Genomic DNA, 17,563 nt, shown 5'->3' with positions numbered 1-17,563 from the left:
TGTGTGCGCTACTCTCCTTCATTCTGTCTTCCGCGGATAACACACAAAGCTTTTCACCGTGTCTCAGTACGCGTCAGCAAACTGCGCGGTGTGACGCTGAGGGCCTGTCGCCAGGGAGACAGGTTCCGTACCTGACAGCAGCCACTGCAGTCGGCCAAGGTACCGGCGGAGGACCTCCTCCAGCTGCTCGATGTAACAGTCCAGCTCTTGCGCCTGTAGGTACAGGTGCCTGTACTCTCCCTGCAAGACAGATACAGCGAGGTGACCCCCTGAACATCGGCCCCAAGTGCTCGCCGTACGACGCCACAGGGCGCTCGGAGTACGTGAGCCCTTAGCCCTGACAGGACGTGCCAACGTTGGAGGCGGTTCAAAGGTGGGTGATGGAAATGATTAAACGGCTTGTCAAATGAGGACATTTGATGACTCTCGGCCTCTGCTCACTGGAGCTCAGCAGAATGGGCGGGGGGGGTGGAATCTCACTGAAACCTATTGAATGGTGAAAGGCCATCGAAAGAGTGGACGTGGAGAGGATGGTGGGAGTGTCCAAGACCAGAGGACATAACCTCAGAATACAGGGATGTCCATTTAGAACGGAGATGAGGAGGAATTTCTTTAGCCAGTGGGTGGCAAATCTGTGGAATTGGTTGTCACAGGCGGCTGTGGAGGTTAAGTCATTGGGTATATTTAAGGCAGAGATTGACAGCTTCTTGATTGGCCAGGGCCTGAAGGGAAGTGGGGAGAAGGCAGGAGATTGGGACTGAGGAAAATTGGATCAGTCATGTTGAAATGGTAGAGCAGACTCAATGGGCCAAATGGCCTCATATCTCATGATCTTATGCATCACGGGCACATTGCTTCCCCCCTCCCCCCATCAGTAGTGTCTACAGGAAGGCAATTTCTAGAAATTCCCAGCATCTGGGCCACACCACCTTTCCACAGACCCCCAGGTTCAGGAACAGCGAGCTATTTCCTTTCAACCAGGCAAGGGCAGACTGTATGGGGAGCACAGTAACACCTTACGGGGTGCCGGTGATGTCCGTGAGCAGCTTGTATGTTCTCCCTGTGACCACGTGGTTTCCAGCAGGTGCTCTGGTTTCCTCCCACAGTCCAGAGGCCCACGACTTAGGGTTAGGAAGCTGTGGGCACGCTATTTTGGTGTCTGAAGTGTGGCAATGCTTCTGGGCTGCCCCCAGGAAATACTCGGACGGTGTAGATCATTGACACAAGCCACACATTTCACGGTGTTGCGATGTACAGGTAACAAATTAAACTCATCTTAAACCGTTATCTCCTCCACACAGTGACGCGTTCCTGTCTGACAGTCAGAGGTGGAGGGGAGACAATACAAACTGCCTACAGGGAGCAGCGGGGATTGAATGCGCATCGCTGGCACTGGAAAGCACTGTGCTAACCTCTACACTACCGTGCTGTTCACAGCAAGATCCCAGACCGCACGACAAGGTTTCGGGAACACTGGTCTCAGAGAGACGTCTTGGCCACACTTACGTTGATCTGCACCGTGGGGAAGCCAGCGCAGTACCTGGCCGAGACCCTCTTGTTCAAGCTCCGCACCAGCTTCTTCCGGTGGCTGCAGTCTGGCCCCGAGAGCAGCCTGTGCAGGTCCAATCCCAGCTTCCTCAGGCCCAGCCGCCGCAGCCACTGCCAGGGAGAGCACAGAGTTTCTGTCAGGGCACAGCCTGACCCCACCTCCCCGGAGAAGCAACATCTGGTATCTGGGCACGGTGAGTATTCACATGGCCAATGCGTTTTCACAGGACCAGTGGGTATTTCCAGGGCTGATGGGTATTTCTGGGATCAGTGGGTATTCCTGTGACTGGTGGGTATTTCCGGGTACGGTGGGTATTTCCGGGATTGGTGGGTATTTCTAGGTACGGTGGGTATTTCCGGGTACGGTGGGTATTTCCGGGATTGGTGGGTATTTCTGGGTACGGTGGATATTTCCGGGATTGGTGGGTATTTCTGGGACCGGTGGGTATTTCTGGGACCAGTGGGTATTTCCGGGTACGGTGGGTATTTCTGGGTACGGTGGGTATTTCTGGGACCGGTGGGTTTTTCCGGGTACGGTGGGTATTTCCGGGACCGGTGGGTATTTCTGGGTACGGTGGGTATTTCCGGGATTGGTGGGTATTTCTGGGTACGGTGGGTATTTCTGGGTACGGTGGGTATTTCTGGGACCGGTGGGTATTTCTGGGACCGGTGGGTATTTCCAGGTACGGTGGGTATTTCTGGGACTGGTGGGTATTTCTGGGACTGGTGGGTATTTCTAGGTACGGTGGGTACTTCTGGGACCGGTGGGTATTTCCGGGACCAGTGGGTATTTCTAGGTACGGTGGGTATTTCTGGGACTGGTGGGTATTTCCGGGTACGGTGGGTATTTCCGGGACCGGTGGGTATTTCCGGGACTGCTGGGTATTTCCGGGACTGCTGGGTATTTCCGGGTACGGTGGGTATTTCCGGGACCGGTGGGTATTTCCGGGACTGCTGGGTATTTCCGGGTACGGTGGGTATTTCCGGGTACGGTGGGTATTTCCGGGACCGGTGGGTATTTCCGGGACTGCTGGGTATTTCCGGGTACGGTGGGTGACACTGAGGGCTGAGTGAGTTCTGCGTTGCGATGACTGTGTCAGTAGGGTGTGTGGTGGAACTGTACTTAATTGTAACGGTCTGAAACTGTAATCTCTGAATAAGAGGAGCTGATTAAAAGTCAGGGCAGGATCACTGTCAGCACAGAATCTCATTCATGGAGGGCTGGAATAATGTACCCAAACGTCAAAATCATTTTAAATTCAGGCAAATTGCCCCAATCCTCCACTAGGACAGAGTAAAATTTATTATCAGAGTGCGTATCTGTCAGAGTAATCTACCCGGAGATTCATTACCTTGCAGGAGAATAAAGAAATGCAATAGAACTTGTGAAAAACTACATAAATAAAGACTGACAAACAACCAATGTGCAAACAAAACGTCCAGTATACTAAGAAGGTGAGTTATAAACTTGGGATCGACATGCTGACAGGATGGGGAGCTGCCTGTCACCAACCGGACGGCCACAGGGCTGTTCAGACGGGACAGGGAACGGTGTTGGGGAGCGGCCTGCCACCGATGGGACGGCGGGTGGCTTGTCACTCTACCCTGGGATATAGAACAGTGATAAACCTGCAGTAAATTGGTTTATTGCCCCACGCACTGAGGTACAGTGACTAACCTGGTTTGCAAACTGCTCACACAGATCAGATCCATTACACAGAGCTTTGAGGGAGAACAAGGAAAAACAATAACAACGCAGAATAGAGCGTCACCGTTACAGAGAGAGTGCAGTGCAGACAGACAATAAGGTGCAAGATCATCGCGAGGTTGACTGTGAGATCAAGACTCCATCATATTGCATGAGCAGATCATTGAATTGTCTCCTGACAGCGGGATAGAAGCTGGCCTTGAGCCTGTGGTACACGATTTCAGGATTTTGTATGTTTTGCCTGGCAGGAGAGGGGAGACGAGAGACGGATGTCCAGGGTGGGTGCATTAGGTTGTGTTGCCTGCTTTCTCAAGACAGTGAGATGTGTCGACATGGACAGCGAAGATTGGGTGATGTGTTCGGAACGCAGCCCCAGTGAGATTACTGGTCAGACCACACTCGGAATATTGTGTTCAGTTCTGGTCGCCTCATTATAGGAAGGATGTGGAAGCTATGGAAAGGGTGCAGAGAAGATTTACCAGGATGCTGCCTGGATGAGAGAGGGTGCAGAGCAGATTCACCAGGATGCTGCCTGGATGAGAGAGGGTGCAGAGGAGATTCATCAGGATGCTGCCTGGATTAGAGAGGGTGCAGAGGAGATTCACCAGCATGCTGCCTGGATTAGAGAGGGTGCAGAGGAGATGCACCAGGATGCTGCCTGGATTAGTGAGGGTGCAGAGGAGATTTACCAGGATGCTGCCTGGATGAGAGAGGGTGCAGAGGAGATTCATCAGGATGCTGCCTGGATTAGAGAGGGTGCAGAGGAGATTCACCAGGATGCTGCCTGGATTAGAGAGGGTGCAGAGGAGATTTACCAGGATGCTGCCTGGATTAGAGAAGGTGCAGAGGAGATTCACCAGAATGCTGTCTGGATTAGAGAGGGTGCAGAGGAGATTCACCAGGATGCTGCCTGGATTAGAGAGGGTGCAGAGGAGATTCACCAGGATGCTGCCTGGATTAGAGAGGGTGCAGAGGAGATTCACCAGGATGCTGCCTGGATTAGAGAGGGTGCAGAGGAGATTTACCAGGATGCTGCCTGGATTAGAGAGGGTGCAGAGGAGATTCACCAGGATGCTGCCTGGATTAGAGAGGGTGCAGAGGAGATTCACCAGGATGCTGTCTGGATTAGAGAGGGTGCAGAGGAGATTCACCAGGATGCTGCCTGGATTAGAGAGGGTGCAGAGGAGACTCACCAGGATGCTGCCTGGATTAGAGAGGGTGCAGAGGAGATTCACCAGCATGCTGCCTGGATTAGAGAGGGTGAGGAGGAGATTCACCAGGATGCTGCCTGGATTAGAGAGGGTGCAGAGGAGATTCACCAGCATGCTGCCTGGATTAGAGAGGGTGCAGAGGAGATTCACCAGGATGCTGCCTGGATTAGAGAGGGTGCAGAGGAGATTCACCAGGATGCTGCCTGGATTAGAGAGGGTGCAGAGGAGATTCACCAGGATGCTGCCTGGATTAGAGAGGGTGCAGAGGAGATTCACCAGGATGCTGCCTGGATTAAAGAGGGTGCAGAGGAGATTCACCAGGATGCTGCCTGGATTAGAGAGGGTGCAGAGGAGATTCACCTGGACGCTGCCTGGATGAGAGAGGGTGCAGAGGAGATTCACCAGGATGCTGCCTGGGTTAGAGAGGGTGCAGAGGAGATTCACCAGGATGCTGCCTGGATTAGAGAGGGTGCAGAGGAGATTCACCAGGATGCTGCCTGGATTAGAGAGGGTGCAGAGGAGATTCACCAGCATGCTGCCTGGATTAGAGAGGGTGCAGAGGAGATTCACCAGGATGCTGCCTGGATGAGAGAGGGTGCAGAGGAGATTCACCAGGATGCTGCCTGGATTAGAGAGGGTGCAGAGGAGATTCACCAGGATGCTGCCTGGATTAGAGAGGGTGCAGAGGAGATTCACCAGGATGCTGCCTGGATTAAAGAGGGTGCAGAGGAGATTCACCAGGATGCTGCCTGGATTAGAGAGGGTGCAGAGGAGATTCACCTGGACGCTGCCTGGATGAGAGAGGGTGCAGAGGAGATTCACCAGGATGCTGCCTGGGTTAGAGAGGGTGCAGAGGAGATTCACCAGGATGCTGCCTGGATTAGAGAGGGTGCAGAGGAGATTCACCAGGATGTTGTCTGGATTAGAGAGGGTGCAGAGGAGATTCACCAGGATGCTGCCTGGATTAGAGAGGGTGCAGAGGAGATTCACCAGGATGCTGCCTGGATTAGAGAGGGTGCAGAGGAGATTCACCAGGATGCTGCCTGGATTAGAGAGGGTGCAGAGGAGATTTACCAGGATGCTGCCTGGATTAGAGAGGGTGCAGAGGAGATTCACCAGGATGCTGCCTGGATTAGAGAGGGTGCAGAGGAGATTCACCAGGATGCTGCCTGGATTAGAGAGGGTGCAGAGGAGATTCACCAGGATGCTGCCTGGATTAAAGAGGGTGCAGAGGAGATTCACCAGGATGCTGCCTGGATTAGAGAGGGTGCAGAGGAGATTCACCTGGACGCTGCCTGGATGAGAGAGGGTGCAGAGGAGATTCACCAGGATGCTGCCTGGGTTAGAGAGGGTGCAGAGGAGATTCACCAGGATGCTGCCTGGATTAGAGAGGGTGCAGAGGAGATTCACCAGGATGCTGCCTGGATTAGAGAGGGTGCAGAGGAGATTCACCAGCATGCTGCCTGGATTAGAGAGGGTGCAGAGGAGATTCACCAGGATGCTGCCTGGATGAGAGAGGGTGCAGAGGAGATTCACCAGGATGCTGCCTGGATTAGAGAGGGTGCAGAGGAGATTCACCAGGATGCTGCCTGGATTAGAGAGGGTGCAGAGGAGATTCACCAGGATGCTGCCTGGATTAAAGAGGGTGCAGAGGAGATTCACCAGGATGCTGCCTGGATTAGAGAGGGTGCAGAGGAGATTCACCTGGACGCTGCCTGGATGAGAGAGGGTGCAGAGGAGATTCACCAGGATGCTGCCTGGGTTAGAGAGGGTGCAGAGGAGATTCACCAGGATGCTGCCTGGATTAGAGAGGGTGCAGAGGAGATTCACCAGGATGTTGTCTGGATTAGAGAGGGTGCAGAGGAGATTCACCAGGATGCTGCCTGGATTAGAGAGCATGTCTTATGAGGAAAGACTGAGCAAGCTATTTTCACTCTGGAGCGAAGGACAATGAGAGGTGTACAAGATAATAAGAGGCATAGATCGAGTGGAGCCAGGGCAGAAATGGCTAATACAAGGGGGCATCATTTTAAGGTGATCGCAGGAAAGTATAGGGGGGATGTCAGAGGTAACTTTTTACACAGGGAGTGGTGGGTGTGTGGAACACCCTGCCAGAGGTGGTGGTAGAGGCAGTTACATTAGGGACGTTTAATAGACACGTAAAAAGGCAAATCCTTATTCTTTCTAATTGGAAAAATGGAAAACACCGTAGGAAGGAAGCGTTAGGTTGAGTTTGGAATACTTAAAAGATTGGCAGAGCATTATGGGAAGAATACTGTGCTATATGTTACAGTCAGTGGGTACGGTGTCCCGGTGAGTGTTACAGTCAGTGATGACGGTGTCCCAGTGAATGTTACAGTCGTGGTGGGGTCAGTGTCCCGGGGAGGTTACAGTCGGTGGGTACGGTGTCCCGGGGAGGGTTAACAGTCAGTGGGGACAGTGTGTCAGTGAGTGTTATTACAGTCGGTGAGGACGGTGTCCCGGTGAGTGTTATTACAGTCGGTGGGGACGGTGTCCCGTTGAGTGTTATTACAGTCGGTGGGGACGGTGTCCCGGTGAGTGTTATTACAGTCGGTGGGGACGGTGTCCCGGTGAGTGTTATTACATTCGGTGAGGACGGTGTCCCGGTGAGTGTTATTACATTCGGTGGGGACGGTGTCCCGGTGAGTGTTATTACAGTTGGTGGGGACGGTGTCCCGGTGGGTGTTACAATCGGTGGGGACGGCGTCCCGGGGAGGTTACAGTTGGTGGGGACAGTATGCTGGTGAGTGTTACAATCGGTGAGGACGGTGTCCCGGGGAGGTTACAGTCGGTGGGGACAGTTACAGTTGGTGAGGACGGTTACAGTCGGTGGGGACGGTTACAGTCGGTGGGGTCAGTGTCCCGGGAAGGTTACAGTTGGTGGGGACGGTTACAGTTGGTGAGGACGGTGTCCTGGGGAGGTTACAGTCGGTGGGGTCAATGTCCCGGGGAGGTTACAGTCGGTGGGGATGGTGTCCCGGGGAGGTTACAGTCGGTGGGGATGGTGTCCCGGGGAGGTTACAGTCGGTGGGGTCAGTGTCCCGGGAGGTTACAGTCGGTGGGGATGGTGTCCCGGGGAGGTTACAGTCGGTGGGGTCAGTGTCCCGGGAGGTTACAGTCGGTGGGGATGGTGTCCCAGGGAGGTTACAGTCGGTGAGGACGGTGTCCCGGGGAGGTTACAGTCGGTGAGGACAGTGTCCCGGGGAGGTTACAGTCGGTGAGGACGGTGTCCCGGGGAGGTTACAGTCGGTGAGGACGGTGTCCCGGGGAGGTTACAGTCGGTGAGGACGGTGTCCCGGGGAGGTTACAGTTGGTGGGGATGTTCTCATTTCTGACAAAAGCCTATGGACGATGGAAGACAGGAAGCAGAGCCAGCTGCGATAATCAGATACTCCTTACCACGACAGTCGAGCAAATCTCCTCTTTGCTGGGCAGGGTGACACAGGGTAGGACTGTCCGTGCGCTTCTTGTCCGGGGGCGGCTCTGGTACACAGCACCTTCTCAACAGAAATGGAGACAGTCCAAGTGAAAGGTCTTGTCCCAAAATGTCGACTGTCTATTTCACCCCGATGGCTGCTGCCTGACCCACTGAGTTCCTCCAGCTGTTCGTGTGCTGCCCCATATTCCAGTCTCTCATGTGTCACCACCTCCTGGCTCCCTAACAGGTGGAAGTTTCCAGAATACTCACAAAATTGTGGAGAAAATGGAAGACTAACTGGGCTAGAAATGACAGGGCGATACAGAAGTGTAACGATTAGGGCAACGCATTCCAGCAGCAACAATCAAGGTTCAATTCCCGCCACCACCTGAAAGGAGTTTGTCGTTCTCCCCGTGAGCTTGTCGTTCTCCCCGTGAGTTTGTCGTTCTCCCAGTCCAAAGACGTGTGGGTTAGGATCAGTGAGTTGTGGGTGTGCACTGGACTCGTAGTGACGCTTGCGGGCTGCCCCCAGAATCGCGTAAAGGCAGATAGGATTAGTTAGACTGGCATCACGGTCAGCGCAGACACCGTGGGCTGAAGGGCCTGTGTTACAAGGAGAGGCTGCACCGACGGGCACTTCCTTCCCTGGGTCGAGGGGCTGACCTGACAGAAGACCATAAGGGGCAAGGACAGGGAGAGAGCACAGGCATTTTCCCAGGGCGGGGGTGCTAACAGCAAAATGGCACGGGCCCAAGATCTGAGGTGAGAGATTTGTCGATGAGACGGCGTTACTACGGGGTCAAGGTGTAAAAACACATTACTGACACAAGATCTCAGTCCTGACGCTCACAACCCACCCCCCCCAGTCCCCCGCAACGCTGCAGCTTTATGCATACAAGAATGTACAGAGGTGACCCGATAGGTTTGTACACGTTGGTAAGGGGCAGAGATCGGATGGATGGAGACTTTTCCCCCCAGTGAGGAAATGGCTTATATGAGGGGCTGTAGTTTCAAGCATTGTTGGAAAGTATGGGGGGGGGGAAGTCAGGGGTAAGTTTGTAACAACAAAACTCTTAATAGGCACACAGATGATAGAAAAATGGCGGGCTATGTGGGAGGGAGGGGTTACATTGATCTAAGAGTAGGGTCAGCACGACATTGTGGGCCGAAAGGCCTGCACTTTGAAAGAGTATTGTCAGTTCCTGACATCGGGCTAACTTCACGCAAAAGGTAGAGTACTTGCAATGAGCTGTCAGGAATAGTGGTTGCGACGGGCATGTTAGCAAGGTTTATGAGCGATCTAGATTAGTCCACGGATAGGGGAGGTTTAGAGAGATATGGGACAAACCTGGGCAGACTGGACCAGCTCGGTCAGCACGGACACACTGTGCCTGTTCCTGTGTTGTATGTTCACGGCCATACTCACCTACTTTACTCCCCTGGTCGGTGGAAAATGCTGACCTCGAAACCTTTCGGTTCTCCAGGAAAGGGTGCGGTTGTTTTGAGCCAGGGTGAGCTGGAGAAGAAACCGCCATTTTGCAGATGTTAGCTGAGGCGACCCTGTTCCCAACCTCAGTCCTCATTGCCCTCTGGCCACTCCCGTATGGACCCTCTGCAACCTGCCTTCCAGTGCAGCTGGTCCACAGCGGATGCAACCTCACGGGCTCTCCACTCGCCCTTGGACCATCTGAACAACAGCAAGACCTCTGTTGATTGTTGATTACAGCCCAGCCTTCAACACCATCAAACCCTCCGTACTAATCAACGAGCTTCAAATCCTGTAACTGGATCCTAGACTTCATCCGGACAGCACAGTCAGTTACATCTCCTCACTGACACACCTCAGTCTGAGAGCCTGGAACCGAGTGCTGGAGGCTCCAAGGCAGTCGGTCCTGGGGCTGGAGGCCGGTTTTGTGTGCGAGGGGGTGGCTTGCTTTAGACTCATAGAACATGGCAGCACAGATCACTTGGCCCATTTTGTTTCTGCTGAACTATTACTCTGCCTCGTCCCATCGACCCACACCCAGACCGTCACCCTCCACATCCCTCCCAACCACGTTCTGATCCAAACTTCTCTTAAACGCACATACACCACTTCCACTGGCAGCTCATTCCACGCTCCCCCCCCCCCGAGTGAAACTTAAACATTTCCCCTTTCACCTTTAACCTATGACCTCTAGTTTTAGACTCACCCAACCTCAGTGGAAAAAGCCCGCCTGCATTTACCCTATCGTCACCCCTCATAATTGTGCAGACTTTAACAAATCTCCCCTCATTCTCCCGCACTCCAGGGAAGAGCTTTGCTGTTGCTTGTGGTTTGTGTTGTTCTAATGGACACGCTGTCTTGGTGCTGGAATGTGTGGTGACATCGTTAGCTCGTGTTGTTTGATCACAGAAATGATGCGTTTCACCGTCTGTTTCGAGGTGCAGACGGCAAATGAAGCCGAGCCGGACTCTGCTCACCCACCTCGAGTGCTGGCAGCCTTCCCGCTGCTCGGACGCCAGGTCAGTGCCGGCCGGCTCTCCTCTCCTCCGTCCTCCCGTGCTCGCTGGAGAGGCAGAGTGAGATCCCGTTAGCTCTTGCCTTCCATCCCTGTCAGTGGCTCACAAGGAGCTGCTGACACTCAGCAGTCAATGAGAGCAGGAGCTCCTTCAGACAACAACCACTGTCCCACTGTCTCTGTGCCAACTGGGCCTATCCATACCGATCTCTTTTCCAGCACTGATTTCCCATATCCCTGACCAAACACGTCTTCAAGGGTTGGTTTTGTTCCTGTCCTCTCCCGCAGGTCCCTCAGATCTCCTGCAAACATCCTCCATTAGACACAGGGGCAGAACTGGGCCACCATTTCATGGCTGATTCATTATCCCTCTCAGCCCCATTCTCTAGCCCTCTCCCTGTAAACTCTGATACCCTGACTAATCAGGAACCTGTTAAACTTCACTTTAAATATATCCAGTGACTTGGCCTCCACAGCTGCTCGTGGCAATGAATTCCACAGATTCACCTCCCTTGGCTAAAGAAATTCTTCCTCATCTCTGTTCTAAAGGGACAGCCAATTCTGAGGCTGGTTCTAGACACTCCCAATACTGGAAACAGCCTCTCAGCCCTTCTCACCTGCCCATCACCTCCCTTCGGTTCCCCTTCCAATTCCCTTTCTCCCACACTCCTCCCTCCTCTCCAATCAGATTCCACCTTCTTCAGCCTTCACCTCGTCCACCAATCCCCTCCCAACTTCTTAGATCATCCCTTCTCCCCCACCCACCCACCTTCCCTGTCACATGGTCTCACCTATCACCTGCCAACTTGTACTCCACCCCTCCCCCATCTTACTTTGGTTTCTACCCCCTTCCTTTCCAGGCCGGATGAAGGGTCTCGACCCATCACACACTCCCGGGGTCAGACACAGAGTGAAGCTCCCTCCACACCGTCCCGTCACACACTCCCGGGGTCAGACACAGAGTGAATCTCCCTCCACACCATCCCATCACACACTCCCAGGGTCAGACACAGAGTGAAACTCCCTCCACACCGTCCCACCACACACTCCCAGGGTCAGACACAGAGTGAAGCTCCCTCCACACCGTCACATCACACACACCAGGGTCAGACACAGAGTGAAGCTCCCTCCACACCGTCACATCACACACTCCCGGGGTCAGAGACAGAGTGAAGCTCCCTCCACACCGTCACATCACACACACCAGGGTCAGACACAGAGTGAAACCTCCCTCCATACCGTCCCATCACACACTCCCGGGGTCAGACACAGAGTGAAACTCCCTCCACACCGTCCCACCACACACTCCCAGGGTCAGACACAGAGTGAAGCTCCCTCCACACCGTCACATCACACACACCAGGGTCAGACACAGAGTGAAGCTCCCTCCACACCGTCACATCACACACACCGGGGTCAGACACAGAGTGAAACTCCTCCACACCGTCCCATCACACACTCCCGGGGTCAGATACAGAGTGAAATTCCCTCTACACTGTCCCACCACACACTCCCGGGGTCAGACACAGAGTGAAGCTCCCTCCACACCGTCCCACCACACACTCCCGGAGTCAGACACAGAGTGAATCTCCCTCCACACCGTCCCATCACACACTCCCAGGGTCAGACACAGAGTGAAACACCCTCCACACCGTCCCACCACACACTCCCAGGGTCAGACACAGAGTGAAACACCCTCTACACCATCCCATCACACACTCCCGGAGTCAGACACAGAGTGAAACCTCCCTCCACACCGTCCTACTCTGCAGTTCTAAGCCTGCGGGGCTGTGGTTGATGGAGTCCGCGGTGATGCCAGCTTTCCTGTGCTATACAATATCGTCACTGGATGTAGGGGGTCTCACCATCCTGGCCAGAGACAGGGCTGTGGGCTTCGGAGCGGGCAGCTTCGGAGGATGGTGATCGCCCTTCCTCAACGCCTCCTGCAGATCCTCGGCTGGGACCACCATATCCTCAGGAAAGGGCTTCCCTGCGCGTTGGCGTAGCGACTGCAGCAAGAGGGCACACTGCAGGGGGTGGGGTGGAAAATACACCAGGGTCAGCTACAGCAGTCACCTTTCAGAAAGATAACAGTAATCATAATTTAATTTGAAATTATGAGTAGTTTTGTGATCTCCAATTACTAGATGTATTTTTGTTAGTGAGCTATCAATTATATATACACTTAGCGGCCACTTTATTAGGTACTGCAATAAATCTGCTCATATCTGATCAGCCAATCATGTGGCAGCAATTCAATGCATAAAAGCATGCAGACATGGTCAAGAGGTTCAGCTGTTGTTCAGACCAAACATCAGAATGGGGAAGAAAATCAATGTAAGTGACTTTGACCGTGGAATGATTGTTGGTGCCAGATGGGGTGGTTTGAGTATCTCCGAAACGGCTGATCTCCGGGGATTTTCACACACAACAGTCTCTGGTGTTTACAGAGAATCATGCATTTTAGAAAAATTAAGTGAACATCAGTTCTGTGGGTGAAAATGCCTTTTTAATGAGAGAGGTCAGAGGAGAATGACCAAACTGGTTCACACTGACAAGAAAGTGACGGTCACTCAAATAACCACACGTTACAACGGCGGTGTGCAGAAGAGCATCTCTGAACGTACAACATGTTGGACCTTGGAGTGGATGGGCCTCAGCAGCAGCTGACTACAAGCATACACTCAGTGGCCACTTTATTAGGTACATGGGATACCTAATTAAATGGCCACTGAGTATATTAAAAACATACAGCTACAGGAATCTGGCCTGGAACATCCGCAGTGTCTAATACAGCAACAATTGAGCAGTACCTTTTCAGAATAGTTAGCTGCTTTTTCCATTTCAGCCGATATAAGCTGAATATCGTCACTCTCAATGATACCTAAAACCAGACCAAAGGAGATGTTCGGTGACTAGGGTAATTGTTAACCTTCCTCTGCTGTTGAATTAGATTGCATAATTGTTGTTTTCTTTGCAGTTTAACAATTTACACCTGCTTGTATTTTATGTAACTAAGTATATATGTATAACTATTCAGTGTTCCCCCTAGTGGTCACAGTGTGTATATGTAACTGTTCGGTGTGTCCCCTAGTGGTCACAGTGTGTATATGTAACTGTTCGGTGTGTCCCCTAGTGGTCACAGTGTGTAAATGTAACTGTTCAGTGTGCCCCCTAGTGGTCACAGTGTGTATATGTAACTGTTCAGTGTGCCCCCTAGTGGTCACAGCGTGTAAATGTAACTGTTCAGTGTGTCCCCTAGTGGTCACAGTGTGTATTTGTAACTGTTCAGTGTGCCCCCTAGTGGTCACAGCGTGTAAATGTAACTGTTCAGTGTGTCCCCTAGTGGTCACAGTGTGTATATGTAACTGTTCAGTGTGCCCCCTAGTGGTCACAGTGTGTATATGTAACTGTTCAGTGTGCCCCCTAGTGGTCACAGCGTGTAAATGTAACTGTTCAATGTGTCCCCTAGTGGTCACAGTGTGTAAATGTAACTGTTCAGTGTGCCCCCTAGTGGTCACAGTGTGTATATGTAACTGTTCAGTGTGCCCCCTAGTGGTCACAGCGTGTAAATGTAACTGTTCAGTGTGTCCCCTAGTGGTCACAGTGTGTAAATGTAACTGTTCAGTGTGTCCCCTAGTGGTCACAGTGTGTAAATGTAACTGTTCAGTGTGCCCCCTAGTGGTCACAGTGTGTATATGTAACTGTTCAGTGTGCCCCCTAGTGGTCACAGCATGTAAATGTAACTGTTCAGTGTGTCCCCTAGTGGTCACAGTGTGTATTTGTAACTGTTCAGTGTGCCCCCTAGTGGTCACAGTGTGTATATGTAACTGTTCAGTGTGTCCCCTAGTGGTCACAGTGTGTATTTGTAACTGTTCAGTGTGCCCCCTAGTGGTCACAGTGTGTATTTTTAACTGTTCAGTGTGCCCCCTAGTGGTCACAGTGTGTATTTGTAACTGTTCAGTGTGTCCCCTAGTGGTCACAGTGTGTATTTGTAACTGTTCAGTGTGTCCCCTAGTGGCCACAGTGTGTATAAGCAACTGTTCAGTATGTCCGCTAGTGGTTTGACTTCTCTCTTTCTGGAAGCTTCTTTGGTATTACATTATTTGATTGGTTACCTCTTATCTACAAATGTGAATGGAATGTCTCTTCTGTGGTACAAGAAAGGTTGAGCATGTTGGCCTACCATCTTTCTTCTTGAGATTCATACTACTTTTCTTTTCCAATTCTCTTTGTTCTATTAACGCTTAATAAAACAATTGTAAAATTTTATGCCTTTCTTTGACTTTTGAAAGAACCTTGGATCAAAAGCATTGGAAGCCAGCACCGGTGACAGTGCAGATGCCCACTGGCGTCCTGCTTGTTAGGGACCCCCACAGGGGCCCAGACAGTCAGTGATCATTCGCTGCGTGGAGAGGGACCCACCCACTCTGGGGGCCCCGAAACCTCTACCAGAGCCACTGCCAACACTGGACACCCGGGTACTGCTCTCTGACGGCGACACTGGATCAGTAGAAGCAGGTGGCTTGGTAGCAGAGTGTTTAGCACCAGTGACCTGGGTTCGATTCTGACCTCTGTCTGTAAGCAGGTTGTTCTGCTGTGAAGGAAAGAACCATAAGGGCTAATAACTTGAGAATCGGGACGTGGATTGTTCTAAGTAAATCTCCCTCTCTCCCCACATCCAACCCTGGACATACACAATAAATCCATAAATAATAACTATGATAGAATCAATGAAAGACTGCATCAAATTGGGCGTTCAACCAGTGTTCAACAGACAACAAACTGCGCAAATACAAAAAGAAAGAAATAACAATAATAAATAAATAAAGAAGCAATAAATATCAAGAGCATGAGGTGAAGAGATCTTAAAAGTGAGTCCATGGGTTGTGAGAACAGTTCAGTGATGGAACAAATGAAGTGAGTGAAGTTATCCCCTCTGGTTCAACAGCCTGATGGGTGAGGGGTAAGAACTGTTCCTGAACCTGGTGATCTGAGACGTGAGGGTCCTGATGGCAGGAATGAGAAGAGAGCACGACCTGGGTGGTGGGGTTCCTTGATGATGGCTGCTGCTTTTCTGCAACATGTAGATGTGCTCAATGGTGGGAAGAGCCTGGCCTATGATGGACAGGACTATAGAAATTACTTTTCCGTACAAGGGCATCAGTACTTCCACGCCAGAGTGTGACGCAGTCGGTCAATATACTCTCCACCACACATCTACAGAAGTTTGTTGAAGTTTTAGATGTCATGCTGAATCTCTGCAATCTCCTACAGAAGCAGAGGTGCTGCTGTGGTATCTTTGTAATTGCGCTTACGTGCTGAACCCAAGACAGCTCCTCCGATATAACGTGCTAATGTGGTACATTATGCGGAACTGCAGTCAAAGCCTCGAAGTAGAGACAAGGAACGGAGCAGTGATGACAGCAAGGCTTCAGGAACTTCAGTAATTATGTGAGTGTGTACATCCATCTTGGTCACAGAAAACTGGATTTCCTGTGAGACCTTTGGATAAGCATTTGATTCTGTCATCATGACCTAGTCTGTCACTTTAAGTCTTTCCGCAGCCACCATTCTGTTACCAAAATGTAGTCTCATCAATGGAGAATGTACCAAGTTTAGTGTGACACTATTATAGCTTGGGGCCTTTCAGATTCAGAGTTCAATTCTGGTTTGTCTGTAAGGAGTTTGTATGTTCTCCCTGTGACCGCGTAGGTTTCCTCCCACAGTCCAGGCAAGTTCCAGTTAGTAGGTTAGCTGGTCGTTGCAAATCGCCCTGTGATCAGGCTGGGGTTAAGTCAGTGGGTTGCTGGGCAGCACAGCTCGTTGGGCCTGTTCCATCTCTAAATACAAATAAAATCTCCACTGGACTATGCCAGGTTGCAGCCCCCACCCGCATTTCTGCGGGGTTGCCCCTTGCCTTCTGGTTGCATTTTTGCTGCACCCTACTTAGATGCAGAAATATCATCCATTAAGGGGGAGGGGGCAAGGAGGGAGGCCGTATGACACAGGAATAGAGTTCGGACACTTGGCTCATGGAGTATGCTCCACCATTCAATCATGGCTGATCTTTTTTCCCCTCCCCAGTCTTCTCACCATAACTTTTGATGCTGTGTGCAATCACAAACCTATCAAGCTCTGCCTTAAATATACCCCAACGACCTGACCTCCACAGCTGCCTGTGGTAATACATTCCACAAATTCACCACTCTTTGGATAAGAAATTTCTCTGCATCTCTGTTTTACATGGATGCCCCTCTATCCTGAGGCTGTGCCCTCTTGTCCTAGACTCTCCCACCATGGGAAACCTCCTTTCCATATCTACTCTGTCTAGACCCTTCAACAATTGGAAGGTTTCAATGAGATTCCCCCTCATCCTTCTGAATTCCAGTGAGTACTGACCTTCCTTACATAATAACCCTTTCATTTCTGGAATCATCCTTGTGAACTTCCTCTGGACCCTCTCCAAAGCCAGCACATCTTTTCTTAGGCGAGGAGCCCAGACCTGTTCACAATACTCAAGCTGAGGCTTCACCAGTGCCTTATAAAGCCTCAGCATCACATCCCTGTTCTTGTATTCTAGACCTCTTGAAATGAATGCTAACATTGTATTTGCCTTCCTCACCACCGACTCAACCTAAAAGTTAACCTTTGGGATGTTCTGCACAACGATTCCCAAGTCCCTTTGCATCTCAGATTTTTGGATTTTCTCCCCGTTTAGAAAATGGTCTGCACATTTATTTCTACTACCAAAGTGCATGACTATGCATTTTCCAACATTGTATTTCATTTCCCTTTCTCCTAAATTAAGTTCTTCTGCAGCCTACCTATTTCCTCAACACTACCTGCCTCTCCACCCATCTTCATATTATCTGCAAACATAGCAACGGACCCATCTATTCCATCATCTAAATCATTGACATACAGCATAAAAAGAAGCAGTCCCAACACCGACCCTGCAGAACACCACTGGTCACTGGCAGCCAAACAGAAAAGGACCCTTTTATTTCCACTCACTGCCTCCTACCAATCAGCCAATGCTCTAACCATGTTAGTAACTTTCCTGTAGTACCATGAGTTCTTAACTTGGTAAGCAGCCTCCTGTGTGGCACCTTGTCAAAGGCCTTCTGAAAGTCCAAATATACAACATCCGCTG

General features: G+C 51.3%; 2 protein-coding genes across 3 annotated transcripts in view; one reads left to right on the top strand and one right to left on the bottom strand.

Annotated features, from left to right (window-relative positions):
• Positions 1-1,495, top strand: part of LOC132399046 (uncharacterized) — a 73,140-nt gene extending 71,645 nt beyond the window's left edge. The window contains exon 2 of the transcript XR_009513861.1: positions 1,302-1,495. The gene's annotated coding sequence lies outside the window, so the exon portion shown is untranslated. The remainder of the gene's footprint in view (positions 1-1,301) is intronic.
• vwa3a (von Willebrand factor A domain containing 3A) overlaps positions 1-17,563 on the bottom strand; it is a 99,461-nt gene that overhangs the window by 38,926 nt on the left and 42,972 nt on the right. For both annotated transcript variants that reach the window (XM_059978954.1, XM_059978953.1), the window contains 7 exons: positions 13,221-13,291; positions 12,273-12,434; positions 10,374-10,455; positions 9,333-9,422; positions 7,888-7,985; positions 1,507-1,659; positions 132-240 (listed from right to left, as the gene is read on the bottom strand). In XM_059978954.1, coding sequence (XP_059834937.1) covers positions 132-240; positions 1,507-1,659; positions 7,888-7,985; positions 9,333-9,422; positions 10,374-10,455; positions 12,273-12,434; positions 13,221-13,291 — 765 coding nt within the window. The remainder of the gene's footprint in view (positions 1-131; positions 241-1,506; positions 1,660-7,887; positions 7,986-9,332; positions 9,423-10,373; positions 10,456-12,272; positions 12,435-13,220; positions 13,292-17,563) is intronic.

Source organism: Hypanus sabinus, chromosome 9 (assembly GCF_030144855.1).
Source record: "Hypanus sabinus isolate sHypSab1 chromosome 9, sHypSab1.hap1, whole genome shotgun sequence".
In the NCBI taxonomy this organism is placed as follows: domain Eukaryota; kingdom Metazoa; phylum Chordata; class Chondrichthyes; order Myliobatiformes; family Dasyatidae; genus Hypanus; species Hypanus sabinus.
This window is presented reverse-complemented; position numbering and strand designations above follow the sequence as displayed.